General features: G+C 54.7%; 1 protein-coding gene across 1 annotated transcript in view; it reads left to right on the top strand.

Annotated features, from left to right (window-relative positions):
• PLEKHG3 (pleckstrin homology and RhoGEF domain containing G3) overlaps nt 1-14,643 on the top strand; it is a 34,646-nt gene extending 20,003 nt beyond the window's left edge. Inside the window, exons 8-19 of the mRNA XM_090034545.1 lie at nt 157-339; nt 967-1,059; nt 1,318-1,404; nt 1,661-1,694; nt 2,100-2,210; nt 5,668-5,763; nt 6,154-6,192; nt 7,722-7,838; nt 8,413-8,684; nt 9,457-9,570; nt 11,381-12,881; nt 13,453-14,643. Coding sequence (XP_089890671.1) covers nt 157-339; nt 967-1,059; nt 1,318-1,404; nt 1,661-1,694; nt 2,100-2,210; nt 5,668-5,763; nt 6,154-6,192; nt 7,722-7,838; nt 8,413-8,684; nt 9,457-9,570; nt 11,381-12,881; nt 13,453-14,219 — 3,414 coding nt within the window. The 3' untranslated portion in view covers nt 14,220-14,643. The remainder of the gene's footprint in view (nt 1-156; nt 340-966; nt 1,060-1,317; nt 1,405-1,660; nt 1,695-2,099; nt 2,211-5,667; nt 5,764-6,153; nt 6,193-7,721; nt 7,839-8,412; nt 8,685-9,456; nt 9,571-11,380; nt 12,882-13,452) is intronic.
• The last annotated feature ends 3,107 nt before the right edge of the window (nt 14,644-17,750 follow it).

Raw genomic sequence — 17,750 nt, forward strand, 5'->3', positions numbered from 1 at the left:
CATGTGGTAGTGGCTTTTGTGTTGGGGCTGGCAGCAAGGGTCCCTGAAGTACATTAGACTAGTTTCTGGCCTAGCGTTCCCCCTAGCACTATGGCTGGGGTGAACTGAGCAACTAGACCAAGGTGTTCATACCCACCGTTACTCTTGCCTGGTCAGGAGATCCAGTCTCTGCTGCTGAACTGGAAGGGGCCAGACCTGACCACGTATGGGGAGCTGGTGCTGGAGGGCACCTTCCGCGTTCAGCGGGTCCGCAACGAGCGTGCCTTCTTCCTTTTTGACAAGACCCTGCTCATCACCAAGAAGCGTGGGGACCACTTTATCTACAAGAGCCACATCCCGGTACCTTGCTGCAGCTGCAAGCAGCCTCACACTCTCTTGTGATGCTTGGTGGATGGTTGGGGGTTTCGGGGCCCCCTCTCCCAAGTGTCAGGGAGTGAGGGCATGTGTCTGGGGACTTCTCTTGCCAGGCTGTCCTGTTGCTCACTTGTGGGTTAGGGCCTAGCTACAGGAGTCTCTGCCCACTGGCTCCCCACCCACTGTACTGCCTACCCCTTCCCCCTATGCCCTTTTACCTCCCATCAGAGCAGGCTGTCTCTGGGTACAGGAAAAGCCTCACTTGTAGTTTGGCCACCTGGTGACAATACCTGCTAGCCACTGCAGTGCATACTTAGCCTGGGACTGAAATCCCAGGCCCAAACAGGGCAGCTGTTCCCTAGCAGCAGACTTGTTCCTTGGGAAGCTTTTAGCCTCTCTTCCCCTCATGCTTCATCTGCTCTCAGCCATCTCTTGACACAGCCCATCTACTCTAGGCTCTGGCTGCTCCCTGTTACCTCTCTGGCTGCCTTGCCCAGTGCTGTGCCAATGAATAGCTGCCTGGGTGGTGCAGCCTTGGGGCTGTGCCTGTACTAGCCTCCAGGGAGGAGGCTCTGCTTCCTGATGCTGACACCTCTGTCTCCCACACCCCAGTGTTCCTCCTTGATGCTGATTGAGAGCACCCGAGACTCGCTGTGTTTCAGTGTCACTCACTATAAACACAGCAAGCAGCAGTACAGCCTTCAGGTATGTGAGGGGCTGGCTGGGCAGGGCTAGGGCGGTCACAGGGCCTGGGCAGCAAAATTTAGAGAGGTCCAAGGGCCAGACAGGATGTTATTGGAGGTGCATAACAGCTGGTCAGGCCTGGGGTGAAGCTGGATGGGGCAAGCTGGGGTGAGAGGGGGGCTCAGGGGCTGGGCTAGAGTGGTCAGGAAAGTTAGGCTGGGTTCAGAGCAAGGAAAGGGAAGCTGATGGTGTTTGTAATCCATAATGTCTCTGCCTCAGGCCAGGAGTGTGGAGGAGAAGCGGGTATGGACCCACCACATCAAGAGGCTTATTCTGGAGAATCATCATGCCATAATTCCCCAGAAGGTGAGGAGGACTGGTACTCCCAGCCAGCATCCCCACCCCCCTCAAACTACAGAGTTGGCCTGATGCACCACCCTCAGTGTGCCAGGCTGGGGACCACAGTGCTTTATGTGGCCAGAGATGTGTGCCAGGGATGAGGCCCAGGCCCAGGGGCAGGGGTTTCTGAAAGGGGGATGAAGCACCTCTGCAAGCTCCCAGTGCTCTGGCATTGGCATGTTGCTCCATGGTTCACTAACCAAGAGCTCTTCTTCCTTCCTAGGCCAAGGAAGCCATCTTGGAAATGGACTCCTACTGTAAGTGCTGGCTGTCTGTACACCTGTCTATTTGTCCACCACTAAGGGCCCTGGGGTTTTAATCCTCACTCCTGAAAAGCACCCTCTGGTCTTGAGAGTGAGAGCTGGGGCATGTGGTGTCCTGGCTCTCCATCCTTCCCTGCCCATATGCAAGAAGGGTTCACTGTAGGGTCTGATGCCTGGCCCATTGAAACTTTCAACAGCCATCTCTGAGCAGAGAGGTTGGCTCTGCACACATAGAGCAGTTGTGATGTCTCTGCATGGGGCAGCTACTGAGAGAGGGCCATAATGGCTGAGTTATGTGTTTTGGAGCACATCTGGGCCCACCAGGTTGCCTGTTTTGAAGCACATCTGGGGCTGACTTCAGCTGGGCCTCATGCAAGTGCTTCTTCTCTGCCCCTTCAGACCCACCTCGCTACAGATGCAGCCCAGAGGGGCTGAAGAAAGCCAGGTCAAACCAGCCCATGGATGAGGTGCCAGTGCACATCCGGCACCTGCCAGGTCGTCGCCAGTCAGGTAAGAGAAGAGGGGTGGTGGAACAGGTGCAGCTGGTCATAGGGTTAGTGTGCCCATTCCCCCCGTCAATCTATGGAGTCCCCACAAGCCACCAACAGCATGCCATGCTTATTGACTCTCACCCATATGGCTGGCTAAACTGTGCTGGCCCAGTAAATCACTGGTGTATGCAGAACTACATCTGGTAGCTGCAGGGGCAGGAGCAGTTCCAGAAGTTGGCTGTCCTTCAGTTCAGCCATGTGGGTGGTGTTGGAGCCTGCAGCAGGCTCTGGGCTGCACTGTCTCTGGCCTTGGGAGATTGGTCCCTGTCTGTACTGCAAGGAAAGAGCAGGTCAGTTTGGTGTCCCTCTCCTAGGCACCTGAGTTTCTCCAGGCAGCTCCAAGAAAGAGGGTCCTGGCAAGGAAGCAGTAGTGTCCATGGTTTGGAGGAATCGGTTCAGATGCACCCTCATGGGTCACGGCCTGGGAAAGTTCCCACTGGACTCCTCCCTTCCCTAGGTGCCAGCCCTCTGAGCCCCATGGCTATGTATCTGACACACATACCCTTCAGCAATTGATGTGAAAGGGTGCTGTGTCTCTGTGGCACATGGGGGGTGGGGGTACTGTAAGAGTGAGCACAGCAGCCTGCAGTGAAAGCAGAGCAGGCAAAGGAGTGTGTCTAGTTGAGCTGTGCCCATAGGACCAAGATGGTGGCAGAAGCTAGGGCTTGGGCTCCAGACAAGTCACTCTAATCTCAGGTTGACTAGGAGGCAAGAGAACTTGACTTCTCCCTGTGACATAGCAGTCCAGATGGAGGACTGGGTGGCTATGATTGATGACTAATACCACAGGGGGCACCATGTGGCAAATCATGACTGGACTTGGCTTGAATTCCCCTAGCGCAGTGGTTCTCAAACTTTTTTTTTTTCTCAGACCACTTGAAAATTGCTGAGGGTCTCAGCGGACCACTTAATAAACTTTTTTTTTGTTCTACAAATCAAAGCACGCAACTCATATTTTAATATCAGTAGTCTAACCTTACAAGTACAGATATTCTCAATTGTTCCGCAACCTTTCTGCAAACAACCTGGATGGAGCTCTGATCTGCGGACCACAGTTCGGGAACCTCTGCCCTAGCAGATTGTAGATGCAGGCCATACGTCTCTCAGAGCCTGCTTGCTTCCTGAAGCACATTTCTGTGGGCAGCAGTTCCTCCCCACCTCGTTTTGGCTGAACAGAGCCAGCCCCTGGTCTGGAATGTTGTGGGCCTCCATTGCTTTCTCTGGATTGCTGCAAGAGCAAATGGCAGAGGTGTGGAGCTGGGAGGCTGGGACCAGGAGAAAAGGTCCTGGGGGGCTTTTCTGGAGCCAGTGGAGGCACAGGGCAAGTGCAGTTTGGCCCATCATATGCCTGCATTATAAGACAGTCTTTGACTATGGAGTCACATGCTGCCCTACTCAGTGCATAGAATATTTAACTTGAAGGGAAGTTCACTAGGCCCATCCCGTACTGCTCAGCTCGTTTTGTATAGCCTCTAGCATACACCGCACGTTGCCCATCCTTGCTTTTTTGAGGTGCTGCACATATACAGTAGTTCTGTGGTGTACAGCCTCTGCCTTTCTTACCTCCTACCATTCATCCCCTGCTCCTAAGTTTCCTGCTGTGCTTCTTGGTGGCACATCTGAGTGCTTCCCAGGCCATCAGGAATTAATTTTTCCCACTTCACTGCTTGTAGTCGTGCTATCCCATTTCACTAGCAAGGAGCTATGGTGCAACGAGACTGTGGTCAAATGTGCCCACTGACTTTGGATGCCCAATCTATACTGTCCAGTGCTTGATCAGAGCACTCAGTATGTTCACAGCCCAGCTCCCATTGGGGTCAGTTGCAGGTAGGTGTGCTCAGCCCTTCTACAGCTCAGACCTCAAGGGGTAAAATGAGGAGTGCACAGTTTTCAATCACACGGGGAAAATCTGAATTAAGTGATTTGCCCAGCATCATAGAGGAGCTCTGTGGCAGAGGCAGGAATAAAATCCAGTGCTCCAGGCTGAGGTTCAACTATGTTAACTGTGACACCCATCCTTTCTCTCCCTGTCATTTCTTGCTTCATTTGCTTCAGGTATGGCTGTCCAACTTCTAAGAGGCTGGGGTGGGGGTAGGAACTGGAAGCTGGGGGAGGGAGGAAGAGCACAGAAACCCCAGCTGAAAGCTGGAGTGATATGAGTAGCAACAGCTGGATGGAGGCTTTAGATTAATCCCTTGTGCCCTTCCCCCTTCCATCCTTTGATCCCCATCTATCTTGGGCAGGGATCAGTGCGTGATCATGTCATCAAAGACTATGTTGTAATGCAGATGCCCTAAGGAGTGCAGTTTGCTGCACAGGCAACTTTCAACCAGATGTTTCTGTACTTGACTTTGCCTCCTTAAAATATGTTAACCTACATTTTATGGCATCACTTCTTTTTGGTTTTCAAAGAAAATTGACAGGTTATGAAGTCCATCACTGCTCACATAAGTCATCAGCAAGTTAGGCTCCTCTCACTTCCCCTCACAGACTTGTGTTGCTTGAACTGAAAGAATAGCAGTGGAAGGCCATTATCTTGTATATGGAACTTTCTGAAGTGGGAAATGTGGGCATATGCTTTGTCAGAGGGGGTTCATGGCCAGAAGATTGTAGGTTAGAAATAAGGTGCACATTTTGGCAGAAAAGGGAATGAACACCCCCAGCAGGGCCCCAGCCAACCCCTCTGACCAGCCTGAGCTCAGCCTGCTGGGTACCCAAGCAAAGTGAAGTCCAAGGCTCTGTCACAGCACTCTTTGGGGCCAGGTGAATGACCGCATGTCCAGTTGAAAGACCCGCCCAGCTCTGCCTGTCACTTATCAACTTTGGGTGCCCTTCAGTCCTGTGCTGGGGGCACTGGGGCCCATAGGGAGTAACTACTCCCCACTCCATTTACAGGCACTTCCTGAATTAAAGCTAGCACTTTACTCCCTCTCCCTACTTCATGAACTTCTATTAATTGTGGGTCTCATTAAGTCCCCTGCCCCAGGAGCACCAAGCAAATTCTCCTGCCCTTCCTTGGCATAGGATGCCAGAGAATGGTCCCCAGTTTCTCTCCATCCTTGCATACCCCTATAAACTTCTGCCTCTGACCTGTGGCACCATTATAGAGTCCCAGCCCTGCCTCCCATCTCCACACTAGCATGGGCTTCATCAGGTTCTGGGTTTTCTGAAGCCCTGGGGTCCTAGGTGCTGAACACTGCATGGAGTCTGGTGCCAGACCTATAGCTGCCAAGACAGGTTTGGGGCCTGGTTGCAAGAGGATCTCAGGATGAGGTCAGCAGCCCTGAAACATGGTGAGGCAAGCCATACTCCATCTTCTGTTGCCAGTGCCATGCAAACAGGGTGTGTGTAATCACTGCACCATGGGGAGGCCAAAGCGTATGCCAGGCTCTAATAGATCTCTGTCCTATCCTTAGAACCTTTCCACTACTGCTCCCGTGCTGAGAAGCTCCCCCAGTACAACGGACCGCAGGGCTGCATGGTGCCCGGGCGCACTGGCCGCAGGAAGTCTGGTGCGAGCAGGGGCCCAGGGCATCATTGGGTGTGGATGTCAGGAGTACTGCATGCAGTGTCTGGGGCTCAGTGTTGATCATGGGGGTGAAACTGATCCACTGCTGCACAGTGGGGAATGGTCTGGCTAACACGCATCCCCAGGCTGAGCTGACCTATGGATACAGCTGTAGTTTGTTACTAAGAGCAGATGGCTGATGCTGGGGGCATGTTCTGGGGCTCAGTGCCATTTGATGCTGCTTCAAGGGCTCTGTTCTGGTGTCTGACTGCCGGTGTGCTGGGGAGAAAGCTGGTTTCCTGAACTTTGTGGGGTGAAGGTGGGGTCCTCAGCCAGGGGTCCTGGGGATTGGATCACAGCAGCCCAGTTGATAACACTTTTCTTCTTCATACAGAGCCATCCAAACAGATTCTCAAGCAACTCAGTGCTGAAGGTAAGTAAGACCGCTGCCCTACACACTGGGAGGACAGAGGCAAATGGCAGAGTTAGGGGGCTGCCGCTGGGGCTTTGCAGTATGGCCATCATAGTTTAAGACACAGCTGAGCCCAGCATGTGCTGCTGGCTCCACTGGCCTTTTGTGCAGGCCAATGGAGCCAGCAGCACACCATAAGGGCAGGTGGGGGGAGATGGGTATAGATGCCCATCTTCTCCCACCTACCCTTGGGCCTCTGGCATCATTGCTAAGCTGCACCTGTCATGTTGGCCAGCCCACCTTTGTGCAGTCATAGGAATCAGAAAAATAGGGAGAGACCTCAGGAGGTCATCTTCTTCAAAGCAGGCTGAGGGCAGGATCATCCCTGATTGAACCATCCTAGACCCGTGTTTGTCTAGCCTGTTCTCAAAACTTCACAAGCAACCCTATTTCATAACTATTCAGCACAGTGCCTCAAAACCCCAAGAGCACCCTAACTAGCCACAGGTAAAGCAGGGGGTGAGGACACTGTCAGTGCCACAGTGGAGTGGGACTGAGCCCCTGGTCCCAAGGCTTCAGCCTCTGAGGCCTGGCTTGAGCACAAGCAACATGCTCAGCACTGGGGGATATGGGGCATGCTGAGTGCTTTAAGGTCAAGTCACTTGCCTACTCTGCCCCCTCAGTGGAACAAAAGGGATCAGATCCATCTGAGGTGCCTCTGGTGCTTTGGGGGTGTGCTGGTTCCTTGGGATGATACACCAACTACAGCTCTGCTTTCCTGGGTTGGGGAATCTCTGTTGGCCATGGAGCCATGGGAATCCCCACAGGTTGGGTGTCCCTTCCCCTCAGTCCCTGGTTCATGCTTCAGTGATCTTCAACTAGGCTGATTTGCTGGCTGGTGGCAGACAGTTGTGACCTAAACTAGGCCAAAGAATCTAGGCAGCTGAAGGGGGGCTTCCCCACCACTCCCCACACCTGAGGCCTGTGGAGAAAGGGCACTCTCCTTTTCCTGGACTGCCACAGGTCAGGTTATGAGCTCTGGTCTTAGGGTTCCCATAGCCTTCAGGGAGGCCATAGCCAGTGCTCTTCCCCACCCTCCCCTGCTGTGCAGCAGGCAGACAGTGGGGGTACTGCTACAACAGTGATGAGGCAGATAAGATCTGCTTGCAGCATCCTCAGCTCTCAGCAGAGCTGTTCCGAGGGTCCAAGGGGAAGTGCTGCCTCCTGCATGTTTTCATCTTAGCACAGTCACCTTTCAGGGCCACACACTGAGCAACTAGCTTAGACGACCCCTCCCATCTCCCCCTTCCTGCCAAGGACACCCTCAATCTCTTCCAGTCTTAGAGAATGGGCACCCTTGACCTACCCAGAAAGCTCCCTTTCCCTCTTTGGTTTGGAGCCTTTGAAGGTTATTGACTCCTGGAGGCTGGCACAAATCTGGCATAATCCATACAGCAGATGATAGCAATGTTTATGCACCCCCATCCTTGCTTCCCTAGCTACACGTGCCATGAACTTGTCTGACCCCAGTGATGCATTTCCATTCCCAGGCAGGGGCCATTGCCCACCCAATATGTTGTCCCCCTCCACAGGGGCTCCTGCTGACATCCATAGGGAGCAAGGTGTTCCAGGAGCCAGGCGACTGCAGGGCTGGCAGCCCTTCCTTGGTAACAATTGAGGGGGCAGCGGACAAGAAGGCAGTGGGAAAGGGCTCTTTGGAGGAGGGGATGGGGCTTGCCTCCTTTGTCCTGGAACTCAGTGTGGTGGGTAGCTGTTGTGCCCAGCAATCCTTTTGCTAATGGCTTGTCTCCTCTCTTCCATGTGCTGGGGATGCACAGCAGGACTGAAGGTGAGATCCAAGAGTAGACGGGGAACTATGGGAGGGCACAGAGGTCTCTGTGATGCCAGTCTGAAGGGGCCCCTCTCCCTCTAGGTGGCACTGGAACAGGCATACCTCATTGTAAGGCTCCTTCCTTGAAACTTTGGCCTGTGAGCCTGTGACACTCCAGCCCCCAGTACCCTCAAATGCCATGCTCCCATCACATGCATGCCACCTGTCCTTGTGCACATGTGCACACATGCTTGTGCTCTGGCCCTGCTTTGTGTTCCAGCTGTCCCCTACCTGTTGTAGGAGTATGGAGTCAACACATGGTTTTGGGTGTTGGGGAGTGGGAGCCATTGGGCTGGGACCCCGAGCACAGCTACTAACCCCACCCTGCCAGGCGCTCTAGCAACCCACAGATGAGGTGGAGCTAAGGGCTTGTTTGTACTTCAAACAGCATACAGACAGTGATGGAGGCTTCCTGGACACTGGGGAGCCCTTGCAGCCCCCCAGCAGCCTACAGCAACAGGCTGAGCTTGAGAGGGATGCAGAGGAGACAGAGGAAGAGGCCTCTGGGAAGGAGGAGGAGCAGGCTGTTGGGAAGAACTCCCTGGAGGAGCTGTCAGGGAGTGACAGCAGCGAGAAGGAAGCAGGGCCTGAGGCGGAGGAGGGCCCAGTGGGAGAGGAGCAGGTAGTGGACTTGGCCAGCTGCCTGCTGGCAGCACTGCACTGCTGGCATTCTCAGGACAACACTTTGCTTTTCCCTTTTGAAGCATCTCTCTTCAACCTCTCTCTACATGCTGCCCTGATGCATGGCTTGGAATTGCCATCCTGTTGCCACTCTCTAACCTCCCTTCCATTCACCAGGCCCAGACCACTCTCCTGTGCTTAGGGGTGAAGATCCAACCTTGGTCCTGGCTTTGGAGCAAGCTGGTCACCACAGCTGTAGGGCCGTTGGCTTTTGGAGCAAAGCTTGTGCCCCTCTCTGTTCCTAACCCTTCCCTGCCTGCTGTAGCCAAGGTGGAGTGGCTGCATGATAACCAGCGTGCTTTCCATTTTCCTCCCAGCCTAACCTGATTCCTGGGTTGGGGCTGAAGAGATTAACTGGATGGTGCAGGGTATGAACTCAAGGGGATGCCCCTCTCCACAGGTCTGTCTGTTGTGATGCGAGGCTTATCTGGTTTCCTCAGAGCTCTGGCCCTGTATGGAGAAAAAACGCATCCCCTCTAAAAAGACAGTTGTCTGCTGGAGGCTCGGGCTGCAGAGCCTCTGGAGGCTGGACATGTGGAGCGGTTGGCAGCTGCAGATGCTGACCTAGAGAGGTCGTAGGGGCTGCCTGGTGTCTCTGCTGTCCTGGTCTTTTGAGTTCAGGGGCTGGCACCTTTGTCCTGGGTGAGTCATACCCATGTTTGGGCACACCCATCTGGCCAGCTCTGTGAAGCCTTCCTTCTGTTTTGGCTCAGGACAAGGGACACTGTATGCCAGCAGGACCCAAGGGTTGCAAGAGGACTGCCAGCCAGTCTCCCAGGAGCTGTGAGAAGCACCACAGCATGGAGAGGGTATTAGATGACCCAGAGGTGAGTAAGCAAAGCTGAGTAGGCCTTGTTTTTGCACCTGCCCTCAGGGCAGAGAGCAATCCCTTTAGGCAATGGCTAGACCTTGTGCTAGGAGGCTGCATCAGTGCTCCTGTGGCAGTGTGTCCTGTGTTGCACTTCCCTCTGCCCCCTGGCTGCACTGTCCCCCACAGGCACAGAGTGGGTGCTGTTGGCAGTCCCAGCCCTCAGCAGGGGAAAGGTGCCTGTGCACATAAACAAAATAGGCTTTATCAGGACCACTGGCGGTCAAGTAGCACCAATTCCCTGGAGCTGGGACCATCATGGTTTTACCCAGAGCAGCCCTGTAGTCCCCAGCCCAGCCTCTAGAAGCAGGGGCACTGGTGACAGGTGAAGTGGCTGGATGGCAACTGGGGCTGTGTCAGCCCTTGCTCACTTTCCTGCTGCTGATTACCATGCCCATCAGGGCCCTCAGGCTCTGGGGTAGGCTATTCCCACCCCCCTTCTGGTGGCCCACCAGTAGTTTGGCAAGCTGAATAGGGCAACTTTATGGGCTGGCTCTGGCCTGCAGTCGCATGTTTGAAACCCCTGCGCTAGAGGAAAGGGATGAGCCCTGGCATTGTGGCCAAGGTGCAGTATTGGGGCACTAGAATCATTCTGCCTGCCTGCCTCATTTGGCTGTTCCACTGGAGGAACGTGGCTGTACACATGACCCGCAGCCTGCCCCAGAGGTGGCTGTTTGTCAATGGTGAGAATGGCCTTTGAGACACCCACAGGGTGGAAAGGGCTGTGGAATAAGGGCAGGGCCCAGGGGTCCTGATAGTCCAGTGACCTGTTGCCCAGAAGATGCCCAGAGCCAGACTTGAATTGAGGATTTTCCAGCTGCTCTGGGCTCTTCATTTACCATCCTTGTGCCCATGAGCTCCCAGCACAAATATCCAAGAGAACAGGACCACCATGTTCCTTTCCTGCTGTGCCTGTCAGCAGCCCATGGCAGAGCTGGAAACACTTTCCAGGGTGCTCCCTGTGCGCATTGGCAGTCGGAGGTAGCACATTCTGGTTCTGCAAAAACTTTTCTCATCACAGCTTCCTGTCTGATTCCCACTGCATTGCTTACAGGGAAGCTGAGGCATAGAGGTGCAAGATAAACCTGTGAGATTACAGCCAAGCTGGGGGAAAAGCTGTCATCCTGACTCTATCCACTACTCTAATTACTGGAGGGAGTGCTTTCCTGATACTGATGCTAGAACTCAGGCATTCTGACCCCTAATCCCTGCTGCTTTGACCCCTTTGAGTCCCGCTCCCCCTCTCAAAGCTGAGGCGAGAACCCAAAAGCCAACCCAAAAGCCATGGCTCTTTATGCCTCCCGTAACAATCGCCAGCACTCCCTTCCCTTCCAGGCCATGGGAGCTGCCAATTTTTGTGTCTGTAGCTGGCCTGCTCTCCTGTGCCTTCAAAACCCAGATCCCATTTTTCTCTGTTCCGGAGGAAGACTATTTTAGGTAAATGAGAAGGTGGCAGAAAAGTTTTAGCCCAACATTAGTGAGAATTCAGAACAAGTTTGGCCATTCCTGTGGGGATGTCCAGAGTTCAGACAGCAAGTCAACCATGGCGGGCAGTCAGCCTCGTGGCTCACAGAGCCCATACGGGGGTACTGGTCACGTTAGGCCATTCCATAGCCCTTGTGTCAAACATAACTGTTGTGTACTAGTTCCTTTATAACCTGGGATGTCACTCTGAAAGTTGCCTCTTGGGGTGAGATTAGGGCAAAGGAGGTGCTGCTTGATGGCAGCAGCCCCCTGTATGCACTCCATCTTTTTGTCTTGCTCCCCAGGCTGCCACTGACATGGAGCATGAAGAAACTCAGGAGGTGTCACTTATTAAGGAAGAGTGCCTGGCTCAGACCTGCTCAGACCTGGAGTCGGCTTGCACCCCAGAGCTGGTGCTGCCAGCCCAGCACAAAGAAGGGGAAAAGGACCAGCATCCTAACAATGCAGACCCTGCCGCTTCAGAGAATGCAGAGGAGCTCAAAACCCTGAGTAGTGAGGAGGAGGATGATAATGAAGATGCAGCCCTGCATCCCCCGAGGGGCATCCTCCCACCCTCTGTGCTGGACCAGGCCAGCATCATTGCTGAGAGGTTTGTCAGCAGCTTCTCCCGGCGTAGCAGCCTGGCACTGGATGAGGGCAGGGCATCTGCAGGCATCCCCACACCCCGACTGGTTAGCCGCAGCAGCAGCATGCTGAGTCTTGAGGGCAGTGAGAAGGGGCAACGGTGTGGCAGCAGCAGCGATGCCCAGAGCTGCTTCCTGCCTCTGGAGATGGCGGCAGAGGGCCAGCAGCTGCACAGTGCTGCCCGCAGCAGGGCTGCCTCACCCAGCCTCCAGGAGCCTGAACGAGCCTCTTGCCGGAGGAAAGAATCCATGCTTTCCAAACAGGACCGGCTCCTGCTGGACAAGATCAAGAGCTACTATGACCAGGCCGAGCACCAGGATGCCAGCTTCAGCATTAAGCGCCGGGAGAGCCTGTCCTACATCCCCAAGGGGCTGGTCAAAAACTCTGTCTTCCGAATCGACAGCCTGCCATGGGCAGCAGCCAGCCAGGATACTGCTAATGCTGCCCATGGGAGACTGGGCAGCAGCATGGCTGATGGCACCAGCATCAGGACAGCTGCCTGGGTGTTCTCTGGCCTCCCTGCAGCTCCCCTTGGCCAGCCTGAGGCAGGTGGCCCAGCCCCCATCACTGATGAGGAGTTCAGGCCACCCTCAGAGATGATCAAGGTCTGGGAGGGGATGGATAAGCAGAAAGGCAAGTCTTGGAAGGAGTGGGACAGGGAGCAGTTGGCAGTGGGTAGGGCTGGCACTGCCACTGGCACCACCACAGATGGAACTGAGCGACCCATGGGTAGGAGCCAGGAAAATGGCCTGGGCACGCGTGAGCCTCTCCTCATCCTGGAGGATGATGACCTGAGTGCTATCACAGAGGAGTCCACTGTGCCTTCACCTGAGAGCAGGTCTCCCACAGAGAGGTCAGCACCCCCCAGGATGGTCTGCCACCTGAAGAGGCTGGCACAGGAGCTGGGCACCAGTGAGCTGGGCCAGCCCCCCCTGCTGCACCCACGCATCCTGCAGCTCTCACCTGCTGGGGAGGCTGAGCTGTGTGAGCGTACCAAGACTCGGGTGTACCAGCTGGCACGCCAGTACAGCTTGCGGATCAAGAGGCACAAGCCAGTCCTGCAGAGACATCTCACTGAGCTGGAAGAGGACACGAGCAGTGTGCCCGTCCTGCTGCACCACACACAACCAGAGGCAGAGGAGGAGGAAACAGATTCCCAAGGTGCGAAGGGGGGTAGTCATGAGTTGATGAATGTGGGGAGACCCTTGGGCAATGGATTGGTCTGGGCTGGTGAACTGAGGGCTTCTGGGGTGTTTGGCTGGGGGACACGTAGAGCAGAGGATGCTGCCTAGGGCATTGGGCTGATCCTGGGGCACTGAGAGGGGAACTTCCTGGAGTACTTATGAGAGGGATTTCATGGGGCAGTGATGCTGGGGCTTCTCTGGGTGATGGGCTGGGTGGGAGGGCTTGTATGAGCCAGAGCAGCCAAGAATCTCACCTAGGGGTGATGTAGCGTCAGGGAGGGGACCTGTAACTTTACAACTGAAAGAGCTAGCTGCCCCAGAGCTTCATTTACTGGAAAAGAAAAACGTTTGGCTGACTGGAAATTGGCTCGGGTCCAGTTCTGTGGCCAGAGGTCTGCACCCCGTGGCTGACACATGTTCATGCACGTGTTTTATGTCTGTGCAGTCATACCCATGGGCACAGTGTGAGCCCTTTCAAGGTGAGTCTTCCCATGAGGGAGGTCAAGCCATGACTCACCCCTTCAGTGCTGTGTTGTTTCTCTCCTCAGGCAAGCAGAAGCCAGCACTGTCCCTCACCTATGAGCAGGAGGTGATCCCGGAGCAGAGCCCACTGACCCCACGTTCCACTTCATCTTCACCCCGGCGTCCCTCTTCCACCAGTTCCCATCCAGTCTCCCCAGCCAGTTTGGCCTCCCACAGTCCACTTAGCCCCATTCTGGCTGAGAAGTTCAGCTGGCCTGACGTCCGAGAGCTGCGCTCCAAGTACTCCTTTGGAAAGTCCAGTGAGGCAGGCTTTGGCCCATGTAGGCCTCCCCCAGTGAACAGGAGCCGCTCAGCACCAGAGAAGATGGCAGAGGGGCCACCAGGAGCCCTCTCGGGGAAGGCAGGCCGGAGCGGGCGAGCGACAGAGAAATCATGGCTGGCAGCTGAGCGGAGCCGGAGTGCCGAGCAGGGCCCGGAGCCCAGCACCAGGAGCCGGCAGCACCAGCGGCAACACAGTGATGGGGCACTGTATGTTGCTGCGGAGACCTGCCTGGACAACCAGCAACGTGTGATTGTGCTGGAGAAGGTGCCACCCGATGCTGAAAGCTATGTGCAGATCCGCTCACCCACCACCCGAGAGAAGCTTTCCCTCAAGGCTGTGGCGGAGCGCTGCAAGGTCTACCAGGATTTGGATGGCTGCCCCCAGCAAGAGTGGGAGGATGAAGAGGGCCAGCCCCAGAGGCCCATGCTCTGGGACAAGCCAGAAGTTGGTCACCAGGGCCTGGTGAAGAACCTGCGGGAAAAATTCCAGACCCTGAACTCCACCTGTTGAGTGGGAGCTTGAGACGGGCCCTGGATGGGGTCTACATCTGAGCTGGGGGAGACTGGCACCTCGTGTATATAAGAACATCTTCCTCTTTTCCCCACTCCCTCGAGCCAGTACTGGCTTTGCCTGTGTCACTGCAAGCAGAGCCCACCCTGGCCTGTGGCTTTGTGGGCTGGTGGATACTACATTTAAGGGCAGATCCTGGGGTAAGGCTGCATGTAGGGCCATGACTGTGGCTCAGGTCCACACAGCATTGTTTTGCACACTGGCACAGCTAAAGCAGCATGGAGCAAAGCCAGCCCTCTGTGCCTACTGGGAGTGCAGCATTTGGCAACAGTACCCTGACTGCTACCCAGCCTGCAGGAGGCCTGTATATACTAGAAGGCAGGTGTGCACAAACTTCTGTGCAATAATAGTTGCTGTCAGAGAACATGCCTCCTGCCTCTTCCTTGGGAGGGGAAATTTCTGGGGTTTTATGCTGGAGGGATGGGAAGGGAGCAGTGTTGTCTAATACATAGAGCACTGGAGTCAAACAGAACATCTGCTTCTCGTTCTGCCACTGACCTGCTGAGTGACCTTGGACAAAGTCCCTGCCTCTTTTGCCCACCCCCTCTCATCTGTTTAGGGCAGGCCCTGCCTCTTACACATGTACAACACCTGGCGCTGACCTAGCAGTGCTGGAGTTCCACTTAGCTGAGACCCCACTGGTCATAGGCTTGTTGGAGCTAGCAAAGGCAGGGACTGCTAGGCCTGCATAGGTCAAGGCTTTCAGAGGGACAAGCATGGTGCCAGGTGTGAGTGCTGCTGTGCCATTGCAGCTTATACGTGTACTGGGGACAACAAATCTTAGTGAAGCTCTCCCTGCACCACACAGCAGGAGGAGGCCAGGCTGGACTCATCCCAGCATCAGCTGCTTGAGCCTTTGGGTCTATGGCCCAGCATCATCCAAAGGGAGTTGAGCCTAGGGTGCCCCACTATGTGAACTTGGTTGCGGGGAAAGGGAGACGGATGCTTCTTACTTGTGCCAGAGTGAGTAAGCAAGCACTGGAGCTTGTGGTTTGTGCCTCTTTCAGACCCCTGGGGTGGAGAGAATAGTAAGGTATTTTATTTTTTTAATATATATATAAATTTGTATCCAAGGCCAAAACAGCCAAAACTAATTCCAAATCCAAGAGTCCAGCACCATAAATGGCCCTACTACTGGCAAACATCCTCCATCCCACCTGGGGCTTCAGATGTTTCCAAAACCTTTGGCGGGCATCCTACTTGCAGGCCCAAACCCAGAGGCTTGGGGTTTGGATGCCCCCAAGTTTTGCCTGCCCTTAGCCATAAGACCCTTGGGGCAAGCTAAAAGGAAGACTCCCATTTCCATAAAATGCTGCACCTTGGCGGGTACTGAACCATACCAGAAGAGCAGTTCTCCTGTGAGGCAGTTCAAGAAAACTGCCTTCTTGGACACATGCATGGTATTGTACACCATGAACAGTCAAGGTTACTGCATGTGACTGTAGGCCTCTGCCTGTCGGCCCTGATCGAGCATATTGGCCAGGCACTAGGCTTTGCTTTTGCAGGGATGGCCTGGTCCTTGCTGGCTGGGCCTGAAGGTAAGGGCATCTGCTTTGGAGTTCCAACACCCACATCAGCCCCAAACTAAGGCTTTTCTGGCTTGAGTGGGGCACTGTGGAAAAGGTGGGTAGATTCATTCCCAGGATCCCAGCTGCTTGAGAAAGGGCGGGTGGGGGGGAGGGAACGGACAGGAGCAGGAGCCTCTGCCCACTCGGGGCAGTTTTGAGTCCAAGAATGAGGTTGGTCACAATTTTCCCCTTGCTGGGGACACCAGGACTCCTGTGCCACCTCACCTGAGCCAGCCCCCATGGCAGTGGACTGGTGCAGCAGGGGGGTAGGGTGGGTACCATGGCAAGTCCCTGGCAAGGAATGTGGGTAGTGGAATGGGGACCATTTTTTTTTATAGATCATGGGCCAGAGCACATGGCCTCAGGCTTCAGAGAGTTAATACATGGCTGGACAGGGAGAAAATAGCAATGAAGAGCCTAGGGTGGAGGTGGGCAACACTCTGCTAGGCTGGCTCAGTGCTCACCACACCCTCTCCCTGCTCATAAGGTGGGTCGCCATACCAGGGTACTCTACATGCCTGGGCACTGGCCCATCCTATGACTCCCAGGTCTTTGGCAAGCCACTGAGTCTGTCCTATCTAGCTTAAACATAAAGATTTTTAGGGCAGAGCTGTCCCCTTCTGTACTACCTTCCTCAGGACTGGGGAAAGCCCTGATAATACCCTACTAAGGTCCTCAGTGCCCCAAGCCATGTCCACTCCCTCTGTGTCATGGTTGGGGAGTGGAGAGCTGCGTGACACAGCAGGGCTGGGCCTGGGCAGGAGGTGATGTACTCTGGCAAAGTCCCTAGTAGCACCAGCTTGAGCACTGAGGCTGGGATTAGGTGCAGGGTCCAGCAGCGTGGCAGACAGGGTAAGGTTGGCAGCCCAGGTTGGTAGTGGGCACGGGATAGGAGTAGTCTCAGCTGCAAGTGAAGAACTTGGGGCCATGCTGCCTGTATGGGGCTCAACTCAGCTCATCTGGTGAAAACTCCTGGTGCTCTGGTGTAGTGCCCGAAGACTGGAAGAAGGCCAATGTGGTGCCGATCTTCAAGAAAGGGAGGAGAGTGGATCTGGCTAACTACAGGCCCATTAGCCTGACTTCTATCCTGGGGAAGATCTTAGAAAAGTTTATTAAGGAGGCCATCCTTGATGGACTGGCCCAGGCTAACATTCTAAGGGACAGCCAGCACGGGTTTGTTGCGGGTAGGTCTTGTTTGACCAATCTCATTTCCTTCTATGACCAGGTGACCTATCACCTGGACAAGGGAGAAGAGATTGATGTCATATATCTTGACTTCAAAAAAGCTTTTGATCTTTTATCCCATGATCACCTCTTGGCCAAACTGCCCAGTTGTGGCCTTGGCTCCACCACGATCCGCTGGCTGGGAAATTGGCTTCGTGGTCGGACCCAGAGGGTTGTGATTGATGGCAGTCACTCATCATGGTGCCCTGTGACCAGTGGGGTCCCTCAAGGCTCTGTCCTGGGACCCATACTGTTCAACATCTTCATTAACGATGTGGACATTGGAGTCAGGAGTGGACAGGCCAAGTTCGCCGATGACACCAAACTTTGGGGCAAAACATCCACGCCAGCAGATAGGCGGGTGATCCAGGCTGACCTGGACAAGCTCAGCAAATGGGCAGACGAGAACCTCATGGTGTTTAACACCGAAAAATGCAAGGTTCTCCACCTTGGGAGGAAAAACCTGCAGCACCCTTATAGGCTCGGCAGTGCTACGTTGGTTAGCACTACTGAAGAAAGAGACTTGGGGGTCATCACTGACCACAAGATGAACATGAGCCTGCAATGCGATGCTGTGGCTAGTAAAGCGACCAAAATGCTGGCGTGCATCCATAGATGCTTCTCGAGCAAATCCCAGGACGTCATTCTCCCCTTGTACTCAGCCTTGGTGAGGCTGCAG

Source organism: Crocodylus siamensis, chromosome 2 (assembly GCF_052110815.1).
Source record: "Crocodylus siamensis isolate JL-2025a chromosome 2, ASM5211081v1, whole genome shotgun sequence".
In the NCBI taxonomy this organism is placed as follows: Eukaryota; Metazoa; Chordata; order Crocodylia; family Crocodylidae; genus Crocodylus; species Crocodylus siamensis.